The sequence below is a fragment of the Pyxicephalus adspersus genome, chromosome 2 (assembly GCF_032062135.1).
Source record: "Pyxicephalus adspersus chromosome 2, UCB_Pads_2.0, whole genome shotgun sequence".
Classification (NCBI taxonomy): domain Eukaryota; kingdom Metazoa; phylum Chordata; class Amphibia; order Anura; family Pyxicephalidae; genus Pyxicephalus; species Pyxicephalus adspersus.
Window position 1 is genome coordinate 104,495,277 of NC_092859.1, and position 27,390 is coordinate 104,522,666.

Below are 27,390 nucleotides of genomic sequence, written 5' to 3' on the forward strand. Positions count from 1 at the left end.
ATCATAAAATATAATCATTTCCCACTTCAGTCTGACAAATGTGCAAACTTAAATGTTCCTGGCAAAAATAACATTTGGCTTGTTTTTAAAATGGTATAGCAACCAAATCTTCTCAATGAAGGGAACATCAGTTAATGTTCTTATAAAATGGTTAATGTGCAGTGAATGGCTTTATAAAGATGCCACTTAGTTTTATTTGTGAGAGGTATTTGCTTGGCTTATCCTCCCCATGGTCCCTCTTTCTTTACAGATATGATTCAAATAAAAAGGTTTTATTTGTTGACATGCTGTGGGTTGAAACTGGTACAGTTCATTGAGTGTTAAAGGAAACCTGTAATGAGACACTGAGGGAAAACAAAGACAGCCATTGCTGACCTTTTCTCTCTCTCTCTATATATATATATCTATACACACTAACCAGTCACTTTTTTTTAGGTACACCTGTTCAACTGCTTGTTAATGAAAATTTCTAATTAGCCAGCAACCTAATCTATTTAGCCATGAAGACATTGTAAAGGTGATTGTAAGAAAGGTGATATAAGTGACTTTGAACGTGGCATTACTGTTGCTGCCAGGCTGACTGGTCTAAGTATTTTTAGAAACCGCTGATCTGATGGGATTTTCACAAACAATCATTTCTAGAGTTTACAGAGAATCAAAAAAGGTAAAATACACTGAGTGTTCTGAGTAAAAAATGTCTTGTTGATGGCAGATGTCGCATGATAAAGGCCAGAATGATTTGAGTAAACCATAGTAATAGTAAGTCAACAGCAACTCAAATAACCACTCATTACAAATACAAAGAGCATTTCAGAATACACAATATCGATTCAGGCTGGTGGTATAACGGTGTGAGGAATGTTTTCCTGCCACACTTTGGGCCTCCTAATATCAACTTAGCATCATTTAAATGCCACAGCCTACCTTATTATTGCTGTTGACCATGCCCATTCCATTATGACCTCAGTACACCATATTCTGAAGCAGCCTTACTCAACCAGAGTTCCATGGAACCCCATGGTTCCTCCAAAGGTTGCTAGGGGTTCCTTGAGCATATGAGCAGTAGTATTGTATGTATGTATGTATGTATGTATGTAGTATTAGAGGTTCACTCTTTCCATTCTTCATGCTTTTCCCAGTCAGTGCCTCAATGGGCCTGATTTATTAAACACTTTTATCAGTGAAGCTGGGTGACCCAGCAAACCTGGAATGGATTTCTTCAAAGTCATTTGCTATTTGTTAGCAAAGGTTTCCAATCCTGGACCAGATCCATTTCAAGTTTGCTGGATCGCCCAGCTTCACTGATTAAAGTGTATCCTCTTCAGCCTTGGAGAGCTCTAATAAATCAGGCCCAATGTAATAAACCAGGACCAAGGTCAGCAACTGTAGCCCCCATTGTCAATAAACAGAGTTTCTTTATAGCAGAATTTTGACATTGAAGAATATGCAATATTAAATCATTAATCTCCACGATTAGTATGTATTTCACAGTGGTAAATGCAGCAATATCCTCAATTCATAACCTCTGGGAAAAAATCCATAGTTCTGAGTTGCCCCAAAAATAGGAACAGATGGGGGGGGTGGATGGCCACGCATTGGAGGAGTGAGGATGTGCAGGCACTGAGCTCCCTGTGAACGGCGACATTAACCTAGTCCGGCTTTGATATATCACGCTCCCGCGTTCCCAGCCTGATGCCCCTAGGCAAGAGGACTCTGAGGCAGGTCAGCAAGCAGAGAGAGGCAGCATTACTGAGTTATTTCGCGGCCGGCAGTGCTGATTTCCAGAGCGGGCCGTGATCCAAGATAGCGCTGCCACCGCGTGCATCCTCCATCGGGCAGCAGGCTCCACTGACATGCAGGAAATCCCAGCTAGCCCTGCATCCCTCTCTGCTATTACCAGCGTTTCTGAAGGCTCCCCTGATAGAGCTGGCACTAAACCTGTACTACATGCTGAACTATCCAAAATGAGGTCAGTATTTTCTTCCTTGCCTACTAAATCAGACCTAGATAGCATGCTCTCCAGAGTTGAGGCCTCAACACATGCAACACAAATTAGATGAGATCCTGCAAATGCAGCTAACTTCACTTTTCTTGTGCTCTGATGATTTGGAAAATCTTAGTCACCGCAACAATATTAGATTGAGAGGCACCCAGGAAGCCACATTTGTCCCCGCGTCACCTGCTGGATTTGTTGCGCTCACTTTTTGTGTCCTATAGATGGGGTCATCCTTTTCACCTAATGATTTTTAAAGGTGGAAGCACATTTTTCTACATAACACCCAGCAGCTGCTGGAATTGTTTACTTTCCTCGGTGCCGACCCTATTCCTGTACTGAATTGGCTGGAGTTCCCTACAGAGATGAGACCTCCGTAGAGTAGCTCTGTTCGCCGCCGCTTCCCCAGACCTCCGCAACAATAGTCCTCGCAGGCCACTCAGAAATCCCATTGCATCATCAGAAAGCTGAAGTGTTTCTATGCCAGTTCCAGAGTTTACTATGCTGGCTCCTCATGGTAATATGGCCTTTACCATGTTTACCTCCTTTTTCAAGTTGATCGGTAGTTTTGTGACTTTGCACATGTCTTTGTTTTTCTCGGTTAGGCAGTCATGCTGTGTTTTTCCAGGTTTTTTCACAGGGGCTCTGGCCTTCTTTAAACTGCATTTTACGCAGAGTTGTGACGCCCCTGATTGATTGGTATCGACACAAGAATATGAAGGGGTGGGTTAAATTGAAAGAAGCCGTTTCTCAGGTGCCTATACATTTGGTGATATGGTCGCCACCCGGCGCTATTGCTCCAATTAAGGGGAAACTGTGCGTGTGGTTACAAAGTTTTTCAGTGAATCAAAAACTGAACTGTATCCTTCCCTGATGTCTCCTGTTTTAGGCCATCCAGCATTCACACCTAGTTTTACAGACCCTGTTTTCCCCAGCTGGAGATGTTCGGGAAAGGAACGAATGAGGCAGTTTCTTTCTTCTGCTGGGCACTGGGGAGCCAGTTGCAGGAACATTACTCGCTACGTGATCTTGGGCCTGGAGATCAGTTTAACTCCGACATTTTGTGGGCTCTTTACCGGCTCCACACCGGACTAATAGATCTCTTACGATGCTTGAACAATTGTGTGTCGCAGAGAGACCAGTAAGGAGAACTCTGTCGTATTCAAACCAGATATTACTTTCCCAATATTCTAGAGGTACACCCGGATATGTTGAGAGATGGGAGAGAGTTACAGTTAGCTTTCTCAGACCAACAAAGAGAGCAACTACTTTACTTTGGTCATATTGCGCCTATTAGCAGCAAACACCAAGAAACTAATTTCAAAATACTCACGAGATGGTACAGAACGCCGGTGGTCCTGGCTAAAATCTACCCTGCTGTTAGCCCTCTTTGCTGGCACTGTCAAAGTGCCCTGGGAACATTATTGCAAATATTTTGGATCTGCCCACTTCTGCAATCATTTTGGGGAAAGGTAACAGATATCATTAAAACACGGTCAGATGTGTCTATTCAGGATAAACTGGAGCTAGCCCAGCCCCATGTCTCCACCATGTCCAAAAAGGAATATAATGCATCTCTTTTATGTCACCTTCTAAATGCTGCAAAAAGCTGCATTCCTATTTTTCTCTCCCTGCTTTTTCCCTTTCCCCTCTTTTTCTTTTGTTCCTTGAAAAAAGTTTATAAAATGTTGACCTCCGGCAGGCCGTTTTATGCTGATGCATTATTTGCCTAAGATGTTCAGTATATTGTTGATCAATAGTCATCTGTATGTTCTGACTATGTCATGCAATTTTTTGTAATGTTTACTGTTGATTTCTTGGATGTCAAATTTAAAAAAAAACCTTAAAAAAAAATACGCATGTCTGAAAAACAAAAAAGATTTTAACTTTAGTTTAATGGTAATTTTACCTCTTGATATATCTCCACTTTAATTGGTCCATGATGTTGAACATAAAATAAATCTTTTATTAAGGGAAATGCAAAGACTAACTTCTATTGATTGTGCCAATACTCAATCTGTCTGTGTGAGAGAGGATAGCTTCCACGCTAGCCCATTACTGAGCACCCTCTATTTGGACTTATATTCAAATCATACATAGACCAACTTGAACTATACGCCAGCAGAGATTCGGACTTATTTAGGCCTTGAACGACATCAAAATTCCTGAGAAATCTCTTGGATATAGTTACCATCGCATGACTTTTGTCATCATCTTGATGTGATGAAACAAAACCTGTCTTCGATATAAGAAGTTGGAAATGTCTGGAAATAGTATGTTTCTCTGTAGTACTATGTTTTTCAAACTCACAAACCTGTGCTACGCAACAAGAATGTTGATCTACAGGTATTGTATGTTAAGAATGTTACTTTGATCCTAATAAAATTGTATTTTGACTGTCATTGGTGTGTTATAGCTATGAAAAACCCCAATAAAATGGTGCTTATCCATTATTCTATATTTATTTATTGTTAGGGGTGAACACCACACCAAAAAATACTGTTTCTCTGTCCCTAAGCACCTCTTTACTTCATAAATCTGTTGTTGGTGGCCTTCTTGTTTTGCTGCCCTGTAGACTTCGAAAATTAGAAATCACTGGTCCAGAAGAACTTTTAAATGTTGGAGTGTGCATCCTATCCTAATGGATTTCAACCGGTTTACAAACAAGTCAAAAGAACTTTTTACTTCTGTCTTTTTTCCTAACATTTAAAGGGTAACTCCACTTTAATGTAAAAATAATACAGAACATAAAAAAATTAAAAAGCATATACAATTGCATCACAAGTCATTTTGTTAATTTCCAATATTACAAAATGCATCCCATTTCAGTCTTCAGCAACTGTAATCTTTAAAAACTACCACAAAAAGGAGATTCAATATGATAACTTGGAGTTCTATACCATAATGATGTACAGTAATGTGACCATAATAATAAAAGTAATGTGACTACTGCCCATCAGAAGTCTTCACTAAAACACAAGTCAAATGTTAGGCATGGCCTCCGTTCATATAGAATTGTCCGATTGAACACCCTCCAATAGAGATTTCAGTTTTAATTTCACTTTCCTTATCAGAGCATATGAAGTGCCCCAAAAATAATAAATCAGACATAGTAAAACAAGTATTTCTTTAGAAGAGAGAAAGAAGTCTGCACCAAAGAGGGCTGTGCATACCCCCCAAAACAAGGAAGAATGAATGCTGTAGTTAGGTAATAAAAAGGTGCTTCAACAAAGTATTAGTTTTTTAATATATATATATAATTATATATACATATTTACAGGCGGTCCCTGAGTTAAGGACATCCGACATACGGACGACTCCTAGATAAGAACGGGCTTCCCTGCTCATGTGTGGAGGATGGAGGCTTGATGGGGGGAGGGGCGGTTTGCATGACTTACAGAAGAAATCTTTTGCTGTTTTGCAAGACAAACTCTGCAGTTATTTCTTTTTGCACATCAAAGCACTGCTTGCTCCAGAAGTTAATAAATGTCTAGGCTCTATAAAGTTTTTTTTTTTTTTGCTTTGTTTGTGATTAGCTCACAGTGAGGATTTTATACAGTAACTGACACCATGCTGCCTAATAATATGTTGAGACAAACATCTGTCCTAATTGCATTTAATAAAATAATGTACCTGTTCTGACTTACATACAAATTCAACTTAAGAACAAGCCTACAGTTTCTATCTCGTATGTAGGCTAAGGACTACCTGTATAATTTGTTCTATTTTGTTTAGAGGAAAAATGAAAAAATAGTGTTGATTTATTTTAAATAAACTGCATATGAGCAACCTTCTAGTAAAATAAATAAAGAGCTTTTAGCAAATACCCTGGTTCTCTAGTAGTGAAGATGGTGGGCAGCTTTATACTTTCCTCCCAGCCCATTTTCCTCCGAGAAAACATACAATGCTCCCAGAACCCCGGTGACTGAAAGAAGGGTAGTTTAGGCAACATGAAAAGTGGATTGTTCTATTAGTCATTTGAATGATAATATTTGTATAGCTAGCCTTTAACCATATTTGTTACAGTAATGTGTGTCTTTAACATACTGTATTCTGGGTGAAATATTGTAGTTATATTCATACACAAAGGCACACCAATGCATATGCACAGTAGTGTGCCAATAGATATTTGGCGTAGACACTTCCGAAGACCACATGGATCATCCCTTCCAATTAATTGTAAGCCCAATAAATTGAACATTTAAGTTAACACGTTATTTGCAGTGGAACAGCACAGTGAAAAAGCATAGTATAAACAAGGCCTATGATTTTGATATGCACTGCTGGCTATGTATGTTGACTGTATGCATGTGTTGACTATGACTTCCCATAATGGCAGGGAATATGTTTTTTTTTCCAAATGTTTGAGCTTAGTAAAATCTAGCTGCTACATTGATTTGTTGGAGACCTTGGCAAACATATTTAATTGTATTTTTTTTATTATTGCAGTTTTCTAAACTAGATCATGTAATTTGTAGGATACATTATTAAATCACTAGTAATAGAAAAATCCTTTTGCAGGGAGCAGATTTCTGGTACCTGTGAAGATCTGCAGTTTACAGGCAGCACTGCTAGTAAATGCCAGGTTTGACCCAAAAATGGCGCCAATACCTATTGAATGCACAACAGTGGCAGGTAGGTAATGACATTGTGTTACATGCGGTAAAAATTATATTTAAATTGTGAAGAACAACAAAAGTGCTGTTAACTAGATAAGTCTGTGTTGTCCCCCATCCCTCTTTACTCTCACCATTACAACTAACCCTGTGCTTCTCCTTTGCCCCATGTGCCGCAGTGTTGGCCACCTATGATCCAATCTGCACTTCTGAGCTTCCCACCACTGCAGTAATAAGCTCCCACATATTCAGCCCAACCATTTATTGGATGGGCACACTTTTGGTATTAAGTATGTAACAAATGTTTTCTCTGACTTGCCTTTAACACTGCAGAGTTAAATCAATTGAACTGTTCTGATATCTTTTGGGACTCTATTAGTAAGATGCTCTTAACTTTTGTAGATTGTATGACTGCTGAATTTTTCAAATAGTTTTTTTTATACTGCAGACTACAACAGAAGGTGCTGAAGCCTGAAAAAGCTGGGTAGGAAAAGGCAGTGCTGCATGTAAACAGGGACACACTTAGGATATATCAAAATGATTCTGAGTGTGAGTAACCAAAATGTTTAAAAGAAACCAGAAAATTTAGCCCCAGACCCAATCAGTCCCCTTCACATTGTGTGGGCTAACCTTTAGGGGTCTAGATACTGAGCGAAATCACTTAAGATGCATCTGAACACCCATATTAAAATTTCATTCAATCCCACATTTACCTTCATAATGTAATTTTAGGTTTTCACATATGTTGGTTTTGATTATGTAGTGGGGTTACCCATAGGACTGAACATTACTTATTTTTGCCTTTAGGCCTACTTTAATACTGTAACACTGTAATCAATGCTGCGTGCAAGACAACACTATAGCTAATTACTGATCCTATAACCGCTTATTGCTTGATTGCACATATAAATGCAGAGCGCTATTGAGAGTAATAAAGAATAGCTGCAGAGATAATTGCACTTCCACTGTGTAGATTTTTTCTTTTAGCTTAAATGTTTTAGAGACAGACCTACATGCTGTGATGGTAGTTATAAAATCTGTGACTTTTTATTATTTGCTTATGTAACAAATTACTTGAAGAAATCTAGAACTCTATATTGTGTTCTATAAACATTTATTTGCTTTCATGGTATTCTGCTTGTCTTAGAGGATTTTTTACAATGTATGTTATGTGCTTGAGTGTGTTAGGAAATTCACTTATAAACTGCTAGTTCATAGAATTCTGAACTGTATGTGAAAAGCCTGTAGTCGTATTCCCCATTTGACATAATTAAAGACGTATATTCAGGGCATACACAAGGCATATTAGCTGCATTTCATATTTATTTCCAAAAATAGTAATGCCAGCTGCTAATTAACTATGTCATTCTAAATTCAAATGTGAACCCTAATTAGATCCTGGGGCAATCTTCTGCTTAAAGGGAATTGAGGAAATAATCTATATGTCCTCATTGAAGACAGTATTACAAAGCCTATCAATTATTAAGTCATGTGGCGATACAAAAATATTATTATCTGAATAGCAGTTCTTGTTATACAGTTGACAATCGAAAATCCGGCCATCGATAATGCGGTTCCATCAGTTTTCAGGCATGAATTTCAGGTCGCATTTTCAATACAGGGACTGTAGTACACTGTAGTAAACTGTAGTTTGGCCACTGATGTTTTGATGGCGCTGTTCTGCAGAAACAGCTGTTAGGTTTGCTTGTTATATTAAATACAAGTTGAGACGTCCCTGCTGCCTGCTCTCCTGAACTGTGCTAGATGTCCACAGTTGCTGCGAGAGGAAGGCTGACCTGTGTGTGGCGGTTAAAAATCCAAAACTTTCGAAAATATGGCACTCCTCAGGTCCGGAGGTTGCCAGATTTTTGAATGTCAACTGTATTTCTTTTACTTTAAATGGAACATAATCATCCTGAACAGTTGCTGTATGTCCAGATGTGAGGTATCCTTTGTATGAGTTTGAGAACATTTTTAGAAATAATGAACTTACATTATTATGTTTTCTTTTTACAGATTTGAAGCATTTGAGTCCTAATATAGCCAGAATCATTTTTATTTCATTCATATTTGCCAGCAACTATGCAACTCAAGAACAACCTCTGGATTTAAGCTGACTGGACACTTTGCACTATAAAGTTGTAAGTTATTCCAAAGAATGATAATGAATTTGATCATACAAGAGCAAAGATGATAAAAGATGTAATCAAAAATCAAAGTATCAACATTGGTTTTCTTTACAATTCACAAGCATGTTCTTTTTTCATTTTTAAATAGAGAACTGAAAACCATAACTTATTGGTCAGGTGTTGGAAATCTCTTTAACAACAAATACTCTTTAAACCCCATAAATACATAATGTTCAGCAATATGCTACAGTCCTGGACTATGACATAGAATACTTGCTTGAGAAACCTAAACCACAAATCAATTTGCTCATTGTTCACTAAATGTCATTATTCTGATATTAGCACATTCTTGTGAGTATTCATGGTAGGTATTTGTCATCATCACTTCCACTTTTGCTGGCTAGCGTTGTGACCTCAAGATGTTAGGCAACATTAAAATGTATGAGACACACTGACCCAGTGAGAACACATGCAGTCAGTCAAGTAGATTGAAAGTAAAAAAAGTAAATATGTAAACCAAAAAAAAGTACTCCATATCCCAAAAATGTTGAGTGCTGTGTAAAAACAGTAAAAATTAAATGATTTGCAAATAATTTATACCCCACATTTAACTGAAAATAATGCAAAAAAGATATATACATATATAAATAAAATGCTTACTCTAAGAAATGCCAGCAATGCTTTTTGAAAAAAGTTTGGATGAGACATTAAAATACCAAAGGAATTGTGTAATGCTACAGAAAAAACTTATTTAATGCCATTGCACATTGGTTACATCTTTTCTGTTTGGAAATACATATTCGTATAACAACTTGATGAATGTTTTGCGCTGTAATGTATCCCATTCTGATTATGTAAACATATGTCCAATGCAGTCCTGATCTTTGTTCACAATGACCATTAAATAAATACTATACATGTTTTGATTTTTGGATATATATTTTATTTGACAGTGTTTTAGAATATCATACAGTAAACAAGATTTATGTAAAAGTTAATTTAACCATAGTGGTGCATTTCATAAAAATAGTTGCTCACTTACAGCCTTTCTGTGACTATTAATACATGGAATTATATTTATAGAGATACAGCTGTACAAGGTAAATTCACAGCGAACACTACACAGAATTAAAGTCTGGAATGGAGTTTAGATGACGTGCTGTCTTTCAAAGTTATCAGTTCTAGCCGCATAAAACAGTTACTGCATGGGTCACTGCAATACACTCTGCAAATAGAGTTTATGCAAGTATTATGTTTTAAATTACGTAGCTCTTGTTTTTTCTTTTGTTTTTTGTTTTTTGTTATTGGTGGAAAACTAGAAATAAGGGTATTGGGACATGCACTTCACTACAGAAGCATTTTCCAGAAGTGGATTCGGCAAGTTAATAATGTTGGCCTACTATGAGACTAACCGGCAAGAAATGATATGAACATTTGGTAAAATGCTCTGCATTTGTGCTTTAATATTGTGAATGGAAACTTATTTTTAAAGCTGAAGATTCAGTTTTAACTAGCAGTCAGATGCTTTTGCTGTTTCCCAAAGACTTACACAGGTAGAACAGAACATAAAACACCATGTACAGTTTATTGAAACGGAACTAGATGATACCCAAGATCAGCAACAGATGTTCCATAAAAAATTGCACATTGGATGAAAAGCATAGTTAGTAATATGAAATGAAATGCACCTTTATCCTTCCTCAGACATCCTGGTAATATATATTTTTTTATCTCTTAGATATTTAGGTATAATACTTTCATGAAAATATGCTTCTCAATAAACTGTTCTTGGTTGCATTAGAAATATAGCAATCCCTTTAAAAGTGCAGTTGCGATTTTAAAAGTCTCCTCCATATATTGATAATGAAATCCAGATAATTGTATGGTGGAGTATAAGGCAAAAAAGGAAAAAAACAAACATTTTTACATTTCTAGTTGTAAATGATGACCTGAATTTCTAGTTTTAGTTCCCTAGCTCACAGGGGTTTGCACTCATGGGTTGGATTTATGTAGAAGTAAGACGACAGAACCCCTACACTGATTTTACATATTAAAAGTGGCTCTGTGTAATTGATTTGGATAACTTGATGTGCTACTATGGCCAACAATGCAGCATTATGAAAGATCATCCGAAAATTTGCATGCTATAGCTAAATTTGATCTTCTACAATGTCTCCTAGCAGACACATTTGTTAATGCTAGGAGTGTTGGTGAGAAACAGAATCTCATTATGTATGTTTTATTGTGATAAAATCTTGTCCAAAATGTATTTGTGTCTCTCTTAGTAAATTCTCATCAGCGATCTTAGAATATTCAGTTATTGAGAAGTTCTCTGTACTGTACAAAAAGTGTACACTTGAACGTGTGCAGAAGTACAGATAGAAATCCAGTATCACTTTGTTTGAAATGTACATATATATGAATGTATTCACATAAAATGGTAATAAAAACGGAGCCACATCATTCAGGACGCTAACCTTCCAAGTTAATGGGCAGCACACACCTACCTACATATGCTATGAGAATCAGGCGGGTTAATGAAGAGAGGTTCCTACTGAACACATTATGGTTTGCAGACTCAAAGCTTCAGAGAAATACCTTAACCCCTTGTCTAGGTATGTTGATAGCAGTATATTTACAATACCATCGTCTAATTACAAGGCATAATTCATTTACTCCTTCATCATACTCAGTGCAGTTTGATTTAAGGCGATGTTCCAGTTTGTGATTGCTCTATGTTTGTCCTTTTAAATTTGCTACAGACAAGACTGGAGAGGTTCCCAAATCCTTCATACAGTGAAAAAAATACATACTAAAGCTACACTGCACTGTTTGCTTCTGGTGCACTCCCTGTTGTTTTGGTTCTTCCATAGCTGCTGGACCCCAGAGATAAGGACCTGAGAGATCCGGCTACTAGTGTTACTTGTGTACAGCTTTGCTGTACTTCTTTATACTGTTTAGATATTGTGCACAACCTTACAGAAATACAAAATATATGTGTCTGGTCCCAAATGGATTTGTGTAGGCAAATGCATGTGAAAATTAAAATAAATAAAAGAAAATTAAATTATTTGAGACAGAAGCTAAGGAAAATAAATTTTCCAAGTCTACGCAAAACAAGTAAAAGGGAACTGTCAGAGATTCAGTTATCTGCTCATGGCTGAAGAACCAGATTTCAGGCTGCTAGGTAGCTTATCAGAGCCAGGAATTTTCCATGGTCCTGGTGAGACAGTTGCTTTGCGAGGCGCAGTGTTGGTGCTGCGGGTGTTACTGGGGTGGGGAGGTCCTTCCTTTTGAGTCTCACTGCATTTAGCTTCAGCATCTCTCTCATCTTGGTCCATGGCACTTGCTCGACAGCTGGACATATTGCTACTGTACATCTTTGATACCCCACCTGAATCTGACCTGCTCTGCTCAAGAGCGGTCACTGATTTCTTCTCACTGGTTGTATCCTTGTATATGTCTTTTGTACAGAAGGTTCCTTCTCGATTTGCTTCAGTGGACCTGGAGTTCCGTCCTCCACTGTCACTGACTGCAGGATACCTGCACTCCCCCACTTCACCAACATGTTTTACAGTCCCTTTCCCTGCAGAAATGGTCTTGCTACTCTCAGATTTTTTCTGTTTTCCATCTTGAAATTCTTTTTTGAAGCTTTCCTCACGCCTTGACCTATCTACTTTCTTCGGGCTTGCTGATCTCTCTCTCGACTCTCCCAGCCGCTTCTTTTTATGACCATTTGCAGTAAGCTCCTTTGGTTTTCCCATGTCTTGTTCCCTGTAGATATCCCATGCTGGCTCTGGGTGTATCTGGTGAGTAGGGTCAGAGGGCAAGGCTGAATGTGATGAAGATAATGGTGCAATCATGTCTTCAAGAGAAACTCCTATTTCCGGCCCTGGGGAGGTGGCAGAGGGTGAACTCCAGGAGTTTGGTTCGTCTGTTATGAGTAAATAGAAATATGTAAGCATTTGTTTTACAGTTTTATTTATTGTCATTTTAAATACTTTTCTCATAAACATCTATATATTACATCTATTTGCTAAGAGAAATGGCTATTTCACAACACACTCACATGTATTTAAATCGGCAAACTGTTGAAGCTTTATATAAAGTATTGTAGAACCTAAGAGACATGGTAATGTACAAGCTTATCAATTCAAAGACAGCACTGATAGAATTATTTAATAGTAACAGATTGGTTGGCTTCTTTTTACCAGACATCGCTGTTCTTTTGTTTACTCAGTTATGAGTATGATGAGGGGGTGCTTTGCATAACTGACTTTAAATTGGTCACACGATTCCTAAGTGCCACATTCATTCTAGTGTGGACCATAAAAAATTAGTTGGTATTTCCTATTATATATATTTTGCAAAAACTGAATCGGTCAAAAAAAGAAGAAAGTATTTAAGTATTGGTCTATTTTTTGCTTTTAGCGGTGTGAAATTTTCTCTGATGTCTTAGTTATAATTTACCCAAAATAGACAAGTTTGGTTTAATTTTTCGGAACAGATAAGGCTTTCTTTTAGTGGCTTTCTTTTAATATTTAATCCTATACATCAAACAAAGCAATACTTTAAAGCATTTTCCAAAAATGCATTTTTTTCCATCTTAAAATTAAATTTTTTTTTTTTATATATATATATATAAATGCAAAAAAAAGATATATAAAATATCTCAAGTCTCAAAATTGGGCTCGACAGTAAAATAGAAAAAAAACCTATGGTATACAACATTGTCTATATCATATATATATCATACCACACAAACAGCAAATAGCAATAGAGATATTTTAATAATCTCCAAGGAATTTAAATATTTTTATGTTTTCAGGAGGTTACTAGCATGATCATTTTCAGAAAAAATGCTAAAATGCTTTCATACTTGTGCATTTTGGATGTGGAGAAAACATTACACATTTTTTAGGTTTGCATATCCTTGGGGAGGAACTCTACTACTCTCTTTGCTACAAAAATAAGCAAATATTGTTTACACATTATAATTTATATAATTATTATAAAAAAACAGCTATTTGGTACGCTGACATTTTGTTATCGTTGATATGATCGAATTTAGTGTAAAAGAAAGGTACATTCACTGGAATGAAAAGTAATTTTATTAATCTTTAAAATTACAATCATTCCAATATGTGTACCTTTCTTTCTACTAAGTTCCATCATATCAACGATAACAAAAATCTCCTTTGTGTGGTCTCCCATTGCAAGGAACATGGTTTAAAATCATTACCTAGTTACATCTTAGGGTTTCAATAACTCGGCTCTTCAAAACATTATCTTGCTTTAAAAGTGGGTTCTTCAAGAAATCAAAAGGAAGCCACAATTGCTCTTTGCTGCCATGATTAAAAGTATGTTGCTGCTGAGATTTTGTCAACTAAATCCTAGTACATCAGAGACTGCTTTAGTCTTTGGTTATAATTAGACAGATGCTGGGTAATGGAATACAAGGGATGGATGACATTTGTAGTGAAAACCAAGGAAGCAGGGGAAATCTGCCCACTTCTATGTGCAAAAATTACAATTATTGTGAAAAAACACATTTCTGTAAAACAATACCACACAACTGTCTCAAGAACGTCTTTAGAACAAGATATAATAGAAATCTTTTTTTATACATGAATAAAACTGAATTATTTGTATTTGTAATAGCTGGCTTTTGATCCCATTGAATGAATATATATATATATATATATATATATATATATATATATATATATATATATTTGACTAAACAATAGAATCAATTAAGGTGCTGCAAAAATCAATATTTATGTTTTTATTATAATCTGGCATTACCCATGCCAGCAGCATTAAAATCAGCTTTTCTGCAATCCTCTGATTCAGATGAAGCACTAGCAATGAGCCGCCTATCAGCTGCACAGGGTCAGACATTGTAACATTGCTCTGTGTCTAAATACTGAAAGAAATTGTTCAGCAAAGCAGCACCCAAAGGATATTCATTAATAAAAGTGTAACATTCGTCTACAGACTTGCCAAAAATATGTTACTTTATTTAATTGCGGTATGCTCAAATGCTCTTTCGTACGTACAACAATATGTACAGACAGAGAGAAAACTAATTAGTCTGAAAAAAATATAAAGCATAATTGCAGAGTTTTAGTTATTCTGTTAATCTCAGAAAGCTAGACAATAAATAAAGATATTGTATTTTTTGGTATACTAGGTAAGAGATCAACCCATGTAGGTTTTTTCAAATCCTTTGTGGCATTTTGGGTAAAGTGCAGGGTAATTAAATGCTCAGGTTTTATGTTCAACAAGCAGAATTTTAGGTGTCTCAAAGAACACCCGGTATTACAGTAGCTTGCCATTTCTGCTACAGCATACAGTATATTTATGTAGCCAAAGACCAAGTCCCAGAAATGAGATTATTAAGAGAAAAGGATGCAATACAAAAGATTACACAACCCTATGTACATTCTACCCGTGTAACTCTAATTGGTGAATGCTAGCTTGTGTTTGCAAAAGCCACTCAGTATGTTTGTTTTTTCTCAAAACCACTTGCAAAAAACAAGGTTTAGCTTTATTGTAGTTACTACTTTATTCTAATATAGATATGAAGAAAATAGTGCAAATTAAATCACTTAAGAAATCCTTGCATTTTAATAGACTCAGAATAGATCTAAAAATTGTTTTGCATACATTTAGCATACAAATGCACAAATTCCCACACAGGTCACTTAATATCAAAACCAGCTGAACTTTTAAAACTATGTTGGATGCTAACTAATTTGTAATTGTACATCTAATCTGGTGACATTAACTCTTTTTCTACACAGCACAACAAGTCAGGTTACACAAATAATTACCTATTAAGCAAATAATTTTCCTTTATAAACTTTGTGGCTTCCAAATCCCCCTTAACACCTCTGACTTCCCCAGCAGACATCATAATCTTTGCACCCCTACAGTGAGCAGGAAAACAAACTAGGAAGCAGAAAACTAAAACAGGAAGCAATAATGCTAGATGACCCTACTCTTTTATGTATGTGTATCATTCAATGACTGGCCAAAAATTCAGCAACATATATATATATATATTTACACACATATATTACCTGCATAATTACCAGTTCGTCAGGATTGGCTGTCAAATGCTTCAGGCACAATTCAAAAAGAATCTATTTTACCATGTCCATGTCAAAGACAAGAACCATGCCAACACTATCTATTCAACTGAATAAAATCCAAACTCAATCAAAAAAGAACCAGGAAACTTACTTCAACCAAGAGGACATGCTCTATTGCAACTTTATGAGTTAAGGAATAACACACATTATTTATTATTAGGTCCCATAGGTTGGCAATGTAAACTGGACTCTACATTCTACATGTAACAGATCTTTTTATTTATTTTTAAGATAATGTTTAAACACTATAATATAAAGCTTTGGTTGTGTTGTCATATTCAGGTTAACGCATTTAAACCATTTGCATAAAGCATGTCTATCCAACAGCGTCAGGCAGTCGTTTTTGTTTTATCACATTTTATCATTATTTTAAAGGTTTCAGCAAAGAATGGTTTCCATACACAGAAGAACATAAAGCATTGAAGAAAACAAAATCTAAAAAAGAAGAGCAGTAGGATAGAGACACCCTGAGGCTTTTTAGCTAAGCAAAATAAAACTTTACTTCTACTGCTAATATTGCCTTACTTGCTGTAATATAAAATGTTTTTCTTTATCAACAGATAATTTGCTCTACTAATCTGATTTTGTGGTACACATTTTGAGTATACCAGTAATTTGTGTTTGATTAACTGGAAATCTGTGGGAACTGTAACCCTTGACTTGGGATAAACAGCATTTTATCAATTTTATTTAACGTTTTACTGTAACTAATTCTCACTACAGAATCTTGGTTGGCAAGCACACTAAAATCTATGAAAGTTTTATTCCGACAAGGACATGTCATTACCCAAATGTAATCTGAAAATAACAGGTTTCATGTACTTAGGCTCTCTTGTTGTCTATGTCTGTAGCTGGGGAAAAGTAATATATGTGAAGCTAATACACCAATTGTCTGATTAGGTAGAAACAACTAAACATTGCCTCTCCCTCCTACAGGGCTCACCCCTGCCAAGGTCAAACTCAAATGCCATGGAGAAAGAACATTGTTGGCACACATAGCAAATCTAGGGTTGGCAACAGGTATATATCTAAAGGGTATTACTGGCTATTCAGGGAACACAACAGCAAGTGCAGAGGGGGGGGGGGGGGGGGTGAATAAAGGTTGCTATAACTCAAAAATTTAGAATATTTAAAAGTTTAAAATTTTGAATATTTAAATCGCTCATCTATAGCAATTCCTTAATCAATGTGCCTTACATTTTATATTAGTTTTATGTAAGGCAATAATCTGTTGTTTCGGTAGCATAGATAAACTACCAGGGGCTATAATGCCACTGGTACCAACATGGGTTGATTACCATTCAGTTGGAGAAGTTACTGCATGTAATCTAGGAAAGGGCATGTTAATCTGATACTTCTAGCTTGCTTGGTAAGCTTACTCATTAGTTACATGACACCACTTACATGACACCACTAATGTTGAAATTTTAAGTTAAATATTTATTGAGACAAAACCATTTTGCCCTGTTCTATTTACAAATCATACATATATCTTATTATTAACATTATGGCTAAAATATAGTGGTTTCAAGGTAAAGTGAGAAGAATCCTGTAAAAGGATAAGGTCCATTAATGAATTAGAATTTACATACCAACCATGCCACAAGCCCCTCTCTCTCACCCCCAATTAAAGTTTATAGATAGTACAACACTTCTTTATGCATATTAATTGCATTGTTAGTCAATGGCACTAGACAGATATTTGTCTCATGTTGCTAACTCAGTGTAGAAGCTAGTAGAAGAGCCTGAATGTAATGCATCAGTCTCATATAATCCCCTGTGCAACAGAGCATAGAATGGAATACAGAGGGACGTGGAGGTAACCTATCTATATATCAACTCATTGTTCCCTCTTTTTTTGCTGACGCTTTTAAAACAGGGAGCAAGAAGACATAAGCACGTAGCAATAATTAGAAAGACCATTTTATTATATGGTATAAAAGATAGTACTTATGCATTTCAATGAAACTCATTTATAGAACAATAAATTATGAGCACACTGACTGGTAGCGCAGGCCTCAAAGTGGGCTAATGTAAAAGCAGTGGTCCAATTATAAACTTAATAAGATAAAAAAAAAATTGGTTTATGCAGGCAACACTGTATATTTCAGTTATGTTGCAGATATGCATCTTTTATCTATTGCTACAGCATAGGAATATACACAAGTAATGGCTTCTCATGGCCCAATTTAACTTCAATTTATTACTGGATGAATATATAATATAAAATAAATGACAACACATAAGTTGCCCTATAATAAAAAAATTCCAGGCTAGATTTGCTTGCTGAAGATAATACTTGTTAGATATGTAAGAAATCTCCTTCTGCATGTCTAATTTTTTAGCTGAATCTTAGTATGACATGGCCGTTATGGAATTTGACAGTCAACCAATAGACAATACACACATTCCTATAGTATGTAAATATTATGTTCTTCACTCTTGAATGCAATTAAAAGATCTGAAAAGTTTATAATATTAAAGTTATCTATATAAGAAAAAAAGCATCAGTGTCATTCTTTTGGTATACTGTCATGATTATATGAAAAGGTCACCCTGTCTCAAACACTGAAACCTTACTGTCAACTCAAACATTTGCAGCCTCTGCCTCATTCCAGCTTTTGAATATTTATTATGCAGTACAGATGTGTTTTGTAAAACACATTTAATATGCAGTTTTGTCCTTGACTAGTTTTTACCCATAGCTATGCTACAGCCAGGGCATTTGGGATCTCAGATTCAACCTGTCCAATTTCACAAAGCTGTTGCTTCATAAAATTGGACAGGTTAAATCTAAGATCCTAAATTGCTTTTATACGGCAATTTTTTATGCCTGTTTTTTATGCCAAACATTTTAGAAATTAAGTTGATAGTACTAAGAATTATACCTTAGATGGGAAAGTTCAGCGACAGTGTGATTGCTGCCAGAATAATATAGAGGTATAACATTTCTCAAATTATTTCACTTTTGTAATTGGAAGACAGGCAAACTGATTAGACTTTATCATTATAAAGGCATGAAACTATTGTGTTTTTTGGGCAATACTGCATTTTAGTAACATGGCCCCCAGAATATTGTAGGGCACATTGCAATAGGGTGGTTTTGGAGGCACATGGGTATTATAGATGCACATAATGTACAATAAACCCATAAAAATAAAAATGTGGAAGCTAACTATGTTAGGATAACAACCAGGACTGTTATTCTCATTTAGAAACAAGTATGTACATATGAAATGTCCTATCACTTCCCTGGTCAGAACAGAACAGCATATTAGTCACATTTACGTCACAGTTACGGTGCAATCCCATTATGTAATTATTATATATTATTATTTGTATACCTCTGTGCAAAAGGTTGACAGTCCTAGTAACTATTGTGCATGAACCCATGTAAATACAGAACATTATACTGTATGTCCTATGTGTTTGTATTGTATAATAGATTTCTTGACTGTATATGCATGCCTCTGTCTCTCAGTAGGCGATGCACAGTATACAACATAAGGATCTCTTTGACAGTACGTCCATATCACTGAATTTTTGAACACACTTTAGTTGTACCTGATCCCACAGTAGATATGAACGTATTCTTTATTAACCAGAACAAAATGATTCGGAGCACACTTCAACTGGAACCCAAGGCTAACAAAAGTTTTCACTGCACTACCATAAACAAACTGCAAGAATCAGAAATACATAAACAAAAGCTTGAGAATTATCACTAGGTTAAATAAACAACACATTTGAACTAAAAAGTAGGTCATTTCTTAAGGTTGTAGCCAGAAATGACTGTCTGAGACTTTATTGAGAACATATAGTCTAAAATGTATATTTTGGCAAGGTAAGCACCACAACATGAAAGTTTATATGCCAGAATAAACAACTTGATGATCGCCTTATACAAATATGATAAACATAATATATTTTTGATGGCATTATTTCTGTCTAAAGTGTCTGTAAGTGGACATATTTTCCTTAGCTTAACTTGTTTTGAGGGGCAACTTGGCTGAGAGTTAATATCAGTTGCCGGTAGTAGCAATAAACAGTCCCAAAGGCTGCTTTTTTGAACCACATTAATTTGCCACAACCTTTCTTTTCATTGTAATAACTTCTATTTACAATATATTTACATTGCATTATACACTACAGTTGACTCTATATTATTTAGTGCACTTTCAGAAACTTAGCGTTTCCACTAGTGTTTAGGAAGTCCTAGTTGTAACAAAAAGACATATGTAACTTACCAACTGAACAAATCTTCTGAAAGCTGAGACCAATATAAAAAGCTTGGAAGCCTGCATATGGCAAAGAGGACAATCAATAGAAGAAGCCATTGAACGATTGCCGGGTGATATAATGAAGACAAGACTCATAGGCTGATGATCAACAGTCTTTGTCTGAATTACCTCTGAGTCATGAAGCATTAACAGCACTATCTGAATGGAAAAATTCAGAGGGATTGGCAGTTCACAGTACTGAGAATAACAGAACGTCTACTTAGCAAAGGAGAAAAGACTTTGAAAAATAATAGGATACCAATGCTCAGATGCTTCAGAACCTTCTAAGCGGTATGCTCTAGTAGTTTTTTTTTCTAAAAATGATAATATGTGCACTTCATTGCTATGTTATGAAAGTGAGAATACTCAATCATAGTTGGGGGCCAGTATTTTATTTTCTGGTTGCACTAAAAAACCAGATATAACAGTGCTATTTCAAAATCTACCTTCTGACCAGTAAAAATTTCTCCAAAGTAAACAAAATTGTCTCGGTAACAAAGGTCAAAAATGGATCTAAATATCTCCAGTGGGGACAGACAGCAATTCAAACGTGACAGAACTAACTCTTCCTTACTTTATCAAAAACTAAAAATTATGACTGTAAGTAATATTTTATGCTTCATTTCATGCAAGACTTTTCAAACTTCCTAATAATGGTCACTGGAAAAAAAAAACAGAGCTTGCTATCAAAGGTATTGCTTTTTTTTATGCTTATATTTTTAAAAGTGCTTAGGCTTAGCCAGTAACCATATAGAAAGTATTGAGGAGAATGGCTTTATCATTTTAATGAAGAAAAAAAAACATTTACTAGTACCTTAAGCAGCTGAGCATTGCCTCCAAGTAAACCGTTATGTTCTCACCAATAAATCATTCCTTCTAATTAGTGGGTCATTTTAGAGTTCTTGGACCTGCTCAAGTAATTACATTTCGCAAAGCAACATTTTACATGTTTTGTAAACAATGTTTTACAAAGATATTGATGTAGTATCCAGAATATAAATGGACCACTGCTAGGAAAGGTATACAAGTCTTTTCCAAATGTGGAAAAGATGTCCCAACTAAAACAAAGAGGGAATTCAAACTGCCAATAGAATGTTGTGTGTTGGCCTGAAGCAATGTGCCATGGTCAAGTGCCAGGGTGCACGTGAAGCTTACATACATTGCTGTGCTATGTCATCATGCAAAGTGCTGTGTGCTCCATAGACAGCATGCTAGAAGCCTGTGAAAACAGTGTCTGCTCCACTGTTTTTCTGTATAAATACATATTTCATCTACAGATAACTGATAAAATATCAGCATGCAATTCTTTCTTGAAACATTCAATGGACCATCAACATATCTACTATATACTATTATCTAATGATAATTTAGGCAGCAAAGCTACTTCAGTTGTACCTTTATTAGGTACATTATTAATGCAGTTTTCATGGATGGTCTCAATGAAATGTTAGTGAACTTGGATAGATTTTATAATAGTTTTTTATAAGCCTAACTGAAAGGAGTTTGTAAGGATGGGCACTGTTAACACCATGAATAAAACCAATTAAAATATTTACATCTTTGCAAAAAAGGGATTAGTCAATCTAAATAATGACACAAAATAGATTTAGGGAGGCACTAAAGTATTAGGGATTACAATCCAGTATTCAATTGTGCACTTGGCCCTTTCAATCAATTGACCCTTCCATACTAACCATACTCCTTCCTCATACCACAAACTCCTCTGCACATTTGAAAAAACATTGCATTTACATTGCAAGAGTTATGGCCACTGATAATTAGGAAGTTTTGCTTGGTTTGTGTCTGTCATTATTAATACTTCCTAGGATTAAAAACTCACTTATGTAGTTAGTGGTTTAAAGAACCATACTGTATATGTATGTTCACTCTAGACTTGGACATACAAAGTCCTTCATTTCCTTGCTATCATGAAGCCATGGCTAGTGGAGAAAACTCCATGGTCCTACCATAGACATAGGACATAGGGGAAGGGGCAGCTTATGATGCCTATATTTCTTCTTGCCAGAACATTGAAGAACATATAACATATATATACCCCTTGTGTTTGTACCATCTCCACTATTGTCACTGACTGCTGAATGACAATCTAGTATATATGGGGCATAATACGTAAACTCCTACTATATATGATATGTGATGGAATGGAATTCTGAAAAAAGTTCTATGCCCACACAAAATAATATTAGGAACTTTGCTTTGCCATTTGTTGGAACTTTTTCTAACAATCATTTTAGTGAGTAATTTAGTTCTATGGTTCCATACAAAATACATGTTTTTATGATTATAAGACATGCAATGTTATTCATTTAAATGTATCTATGTGTAGCCTTTCTCTAAAAAGAAATATTGCTAAAAATGTAGCTTTAAAAAAAGTCCTCAGGTTTAAATGATGGTAAACTAAACTGGTAAGAGTACTGTAGAATAATATTGTGTAAGTATATCTGTACTATTTAGGTTTATATAAATTACATGCACACCAAATATATTTTAACATGCCCCTTGCAATAGTCAACAGCCCATTGGCATTGTTTGGGTTAAATAACAGTGTTGTCCAAACATCTTCATGTTGACAACATGGCAACATTTTTAGCCATATCATGTTTTTTTTATTTTTTTAAGCCTGAAGAAATTTTAATTTGGTGTATATAAAGCCTTTATCTATTACCTGTTCTATCCAAATGTACCCAGAATTTTAGACTTCCTTGGTTTTTAAATAATGAAAAACAATCCTACTAAATGCCTACATGATTTTTTATCATTATTACTTTTATTTTTACCTTTCGGAAACATTGATATTTTATTTAGATTGTGCCTAGATAACCTTTTAAGGTACACAAAAAACTGGTTAAAAATTGCCTTCTCTCCTGTATAGTCAATCTTGGCTTGTTACATTTAAAACAGAGCATTTTTATACTTAGGGCTTCATAATGTAAAGACAATGGTATTTAAAGCATTTACATATGCTGGCTCCATTGAGGTCTCCTATGCATGCTGGAACTAACCTTTCTTACTGCATTTAAATGATCCACCAGATGAGAGCAACCATACCTGGGAAGTTCACCCACTAGCATACAGGGTATATTTTCAAACAATGTAATTCAAGCTTCTGTTTATACTGCTAATGAAACAGTTTTTTTTAAAACTAATCCTTAACAATTTCAGTACAGTCATTAGCATCTTCTATTCAAAACACAACCAGAAAGTACACCTAAGCATTAAAAGGAACCCAGGGCCAATATATGTGCCCCCATATTTTCCAACTGGGGATAAGTAAAAAGTAAAAAGGCTTATTTTTAGAGGTAATCAGAAAACAAGTTCATAAGAATGTGTGTACAATGGCAAATTGTACAGTTAAGTGTGCTGCACTGCAATGCATTTTTTAGTTGAAAGCAGACTTCCTTTTACCTTCAAGGCTGCTTCTTCACAGCATTACTTTCATTCCAGACTGTGATTTCTAATTCACAATCAGTGGACCCATCCATGAAAATACACAAGTGTTCAAAATGAAAAGTTAATTGGGTGAATTATGACACTAATATTAGAACTGCAAAGCAAGCATGCATTTGTTAAATTACCTCTTAAAGAAAGGTAAATAAAGACTGTGTAAATCAAGTAAAGCTATCTTAGAAATTCTAGATCAACATTATTCTAAGATCACTCCACTTCTTAATTCAGCACCCTGTTGTAATAATCAAAACCTCATACATTGCTCAAATGCATTTTTGCATGCAACATGGCACAATGGATAAAAAGTTAACAGTCTTCCTTTAAAGCTTATTTAAAACAACATACCATACTCATGTCCTTTGTAAAATTAGAAGCTGCTGTTTATTATTGTCCAAAATAAATATGGAATATTGTATACATATACCAGAAGTTTAAATTAACAGTGCTGAAAAATGAAATACGTCTCCAGTTTTGTGTTACTGACTGGCCCTTCAGACTGTAAGATTAACTATTCATCCTAATAGGCTAATAAATATGGAGATATTAAGTGATTTACAGGTACCATGTTCTTTTAGAAATGGAAAGATAAACCACTAAGTTATTATATAAAAATATACAAAGACAAAAATATGTGCATCTTCTGAACTACATCCTATCTATTTTAAATGTGAACTGGGTCTGAACAATGTACAATTAAGTGTTAAATTAATCAAAATGACATTGGAAGCAGTAATGGTGGTTGCAAAGTTGTGTATGTACTCTGATTATTGAAAGAAATTATTAATTCTATTTTTAATGATGAGTTTATTATTATGCAAAATGTGGAGATATCATTCAGTTTTTTTTTTTTATTCATTATAAACTACCAGCATATTCCTGTAAGCCTTTACCTGCATCATATTGAATAACCTAAGTAAATGCATTTGTATTATATTTCAGACCTATTTTTTACTTTGCACAGCAATCATTCAGTCTATGGAATGTAACTGAATATAGAGGTATGTTTTTTTTACTTTGCAAGGAGCTGGAAAGGGTTCATATTAGGTTAAGTTTTTCTGTTCTCCTTACATTTTATCCTAAAGAATCAAAAGGAAAGAGCAAATCTCCCCGTGTGAAAAAAAATTTCATCATAAAGACTTGTCCCTGGAATAAGTGCCCCCATTGGAGAATCTTCCTTCCCCATCTTGCCCTAATGACAGTTTAAAATTTTTAGGTTTTCCCTAACTCCGTTTTAGTGATAATGGTCACCAAGATATATAAAGAAGGTGAATCTACTCAGCTAGGTAATAGACTGCAATAAAAATTGACTAACACTTCTATGTTGCATTCCAAACTAACTTTGTAGTCCAAAAGTCATGGCAGACATAACAAATTACTTAAAGATGACAAGAAGTCCATTAAATGTCTGGCACCTCTATATCATGCTAATAGCATTCATTACATAAAGCTCCAGCTCTCCCTAACAAGACTAATATATGTGGGTAGATAATGACAGGTGGAAGCACTTCTAGTTTTAATCAAGTTTTTTTATTTTACGTAATATACTAGCAGTCTGTCAGTTGTATGTTACTTATTTTAATTCCCTATGAAGGCCATTACTTTTTTTACTTCGAATTTAGGTTGAAATCTCTGTGGGAATAAATTGAGTGGGTAGCAGCATACATTATAAATAGAGTAGACTCATTGGCAGTGGACATTAGGAGAAGGATAAAAAGCTAATGATGATTTAAACAGCCATTGAGTTTATTTTGAAATATCCATGTCAAATTTCACACATCTATGTTTTTGCGTATAATGCTTTGTTTCATGACACTATTTGATGGAGTAGAATTTTGTAGAGAGTAGCTAATTGATGTTATCTAAATCCAATATACCTAATAGGGTTTTGCAGTTGCTACAACATACAATTACATGATACATTTTTTTGTTTTATATCCAGATCTGTTTTGAAAATAAACTTTTTTTGTGGTTTCTTTTTTTCTGTTTCTGAAAAGAACTTAAAACGAGACATAAAGAAAATTGCACCCAGGATTTCACATGCAATAGAACATGGAGGGTTTTCCTTTTATACATTTCTAAAGTAAGTAAAGCCGATACCGTGATGGAAACTTAGAGAAGTGTAACCACACTTTACCTTAAATAAAGTACCTTTAGCAACCATTTCAAAAAGAAATGCAAAATTAAGAAACAGACTAAAGTCCATATAACAAATCGTTTACCAGTTTCTGGGTATTTGGTGCCATGCTGCTTACTTAAATTTATAATTATAAATATTTTCAAACACCAGTCGACTATGTTGTCTTTGGCTCCCACAAAAATTCATTGTATTTAGGATTTTAGAGCTTGCTATGTAAGTACTTAAGTAGGGGTTTATGTGAACTGACATTGCAAGCTAACAAAAGCATACCTCTTGGAAATCCTAAACACGTGAAAAAAATACATGCAATTATGCTACACATAAGAAGCAAGAGAAAAGTTTAGCTTCCATTACAAGGCTACTGTTTAAAAACAATGGTGATAGCATTACAAATAATGAGAAAAGCAAGTACTGCATCCCATACCACAATGCCATGCTCTTTACAGCAATTAAAGGTTTATAAATATTTCAGACAGAACAAACACCATTCACAAAACTCGATACCTGTCCTGTCAGATGTTACTACCACTATGCATTTGAAGAGTTATTTAATACACACTTCAATTATAATTTATAATCACCAGCCCCTAACCACCAGGATGGCTGCCCATTGCTATTACATTTATATGTAAGATAAACAAAGCAATCCACTATTTCTCTGCATCATCTACATTTACTGGACAAGGATTAGAGATATGAATGAGTGCACCTTTCAGTTTAAATGTGGTGAAATTCATTACAATCTGCATTAGAACTTGTATGTACTCATCATTTGTTAACAAAGCTTGAAAGCAAATGAAAACATTCATAAAATGACAGCCCATTCCTCAGTAAAAAAAATAAGTCACTGAAAAATTGCAATGGGAGGCCCTAAACCCCATTATATAATATTTAGTTCTCAGTATTATTTCATTTGCACAATGGCACAAGCACTGTCTATGATCATACACTATACATAATAAATATTGATCTGAAATACCAGAGTAAAATATAATGCTCCACAAGAGTTTTCTAGCATAAATAAAAGTTGAATCACTGCTTTGGCCCTAGGAATCCAATACTGATTTCTAAATTTCATTTTATTCTTTGGGTTTAAAAACATATTTAGCCATTTTCTACTTAAAAAAACTTACTGAAGCTCTACCAAAGGTATTCAAACTTCCTCTTTGTTTTATTATAAGAATATATATGTTGCTTTGTGTAGGTGTATATGCTTTTAATGGTGGTTAAAACAGAACATCATATACACCGCTCTACTCACATTTATAACACAAGCAGGTAAATTACTGTGCAACAAAGACATATAGTATTAAAAAGAATATGTAAGCGCATAAGTAAAACAACAGAATAGAAGATAAGATAATACGCATGCAGAGTTTACAAACCGTGTCTTTAGGGTGGCCCAATAAGTAGAAATATGGGGACCCATGCTTGTCACTTTTCATGCACATGGAGAGACTGGAAGAAGGTACCATTCCTAAAGGAAGGGGAGGAACAGCCTAGGACCAATCATTAGAATTAACAGAACAGTGACACAAAGATATAGAACTGTTAGCAAAGAATTCTTAGTAGATTAGCAAAGTTACAGAAATGTTTCTAACACGAAA

General features: G+C 35.1%; 1 protein-coding gene across 8 annotated transcripts in view; it reads right to left on the reverse strand.

Moving 5' to 3' along the window:
• Positions 1 to 9,658: 9,658 nt before the first annotated feature.
• MAGI2 (membrane associated guanylate kinase, WW and PDZ domain containing 2) overlaps positions 9,659 to 27,390 on the reverse strand; it is a 394,804-nt gene continuing 377,072 nt past the window's right edge. For 4 of the 8 annotated variants that reach the window (XM_072401735.1, XM_072401731.1, XM_072401730.1 and 1 more), the window contains one exon: positions 9,659 to 12,672. In XM_072401735.1, coding sequence (XP_072257836.1) covers positions 11,885 to 12,672 — 788 coding nt within the window. In that variant the 3' untranslated portion in view covers positions 9,659 to 11,884. Of the gene's footprint in view, positions 12,673 to 20,145; positions 20,197 to 27,168; positions 27,283 to 27,390 lie in introns of all 8 variants that reach the window. The other 4 variants (XM_072401733.1, XR_011919492.1, XM_072401734.1 and 1 more) reach the window with 4 other exon arrangements.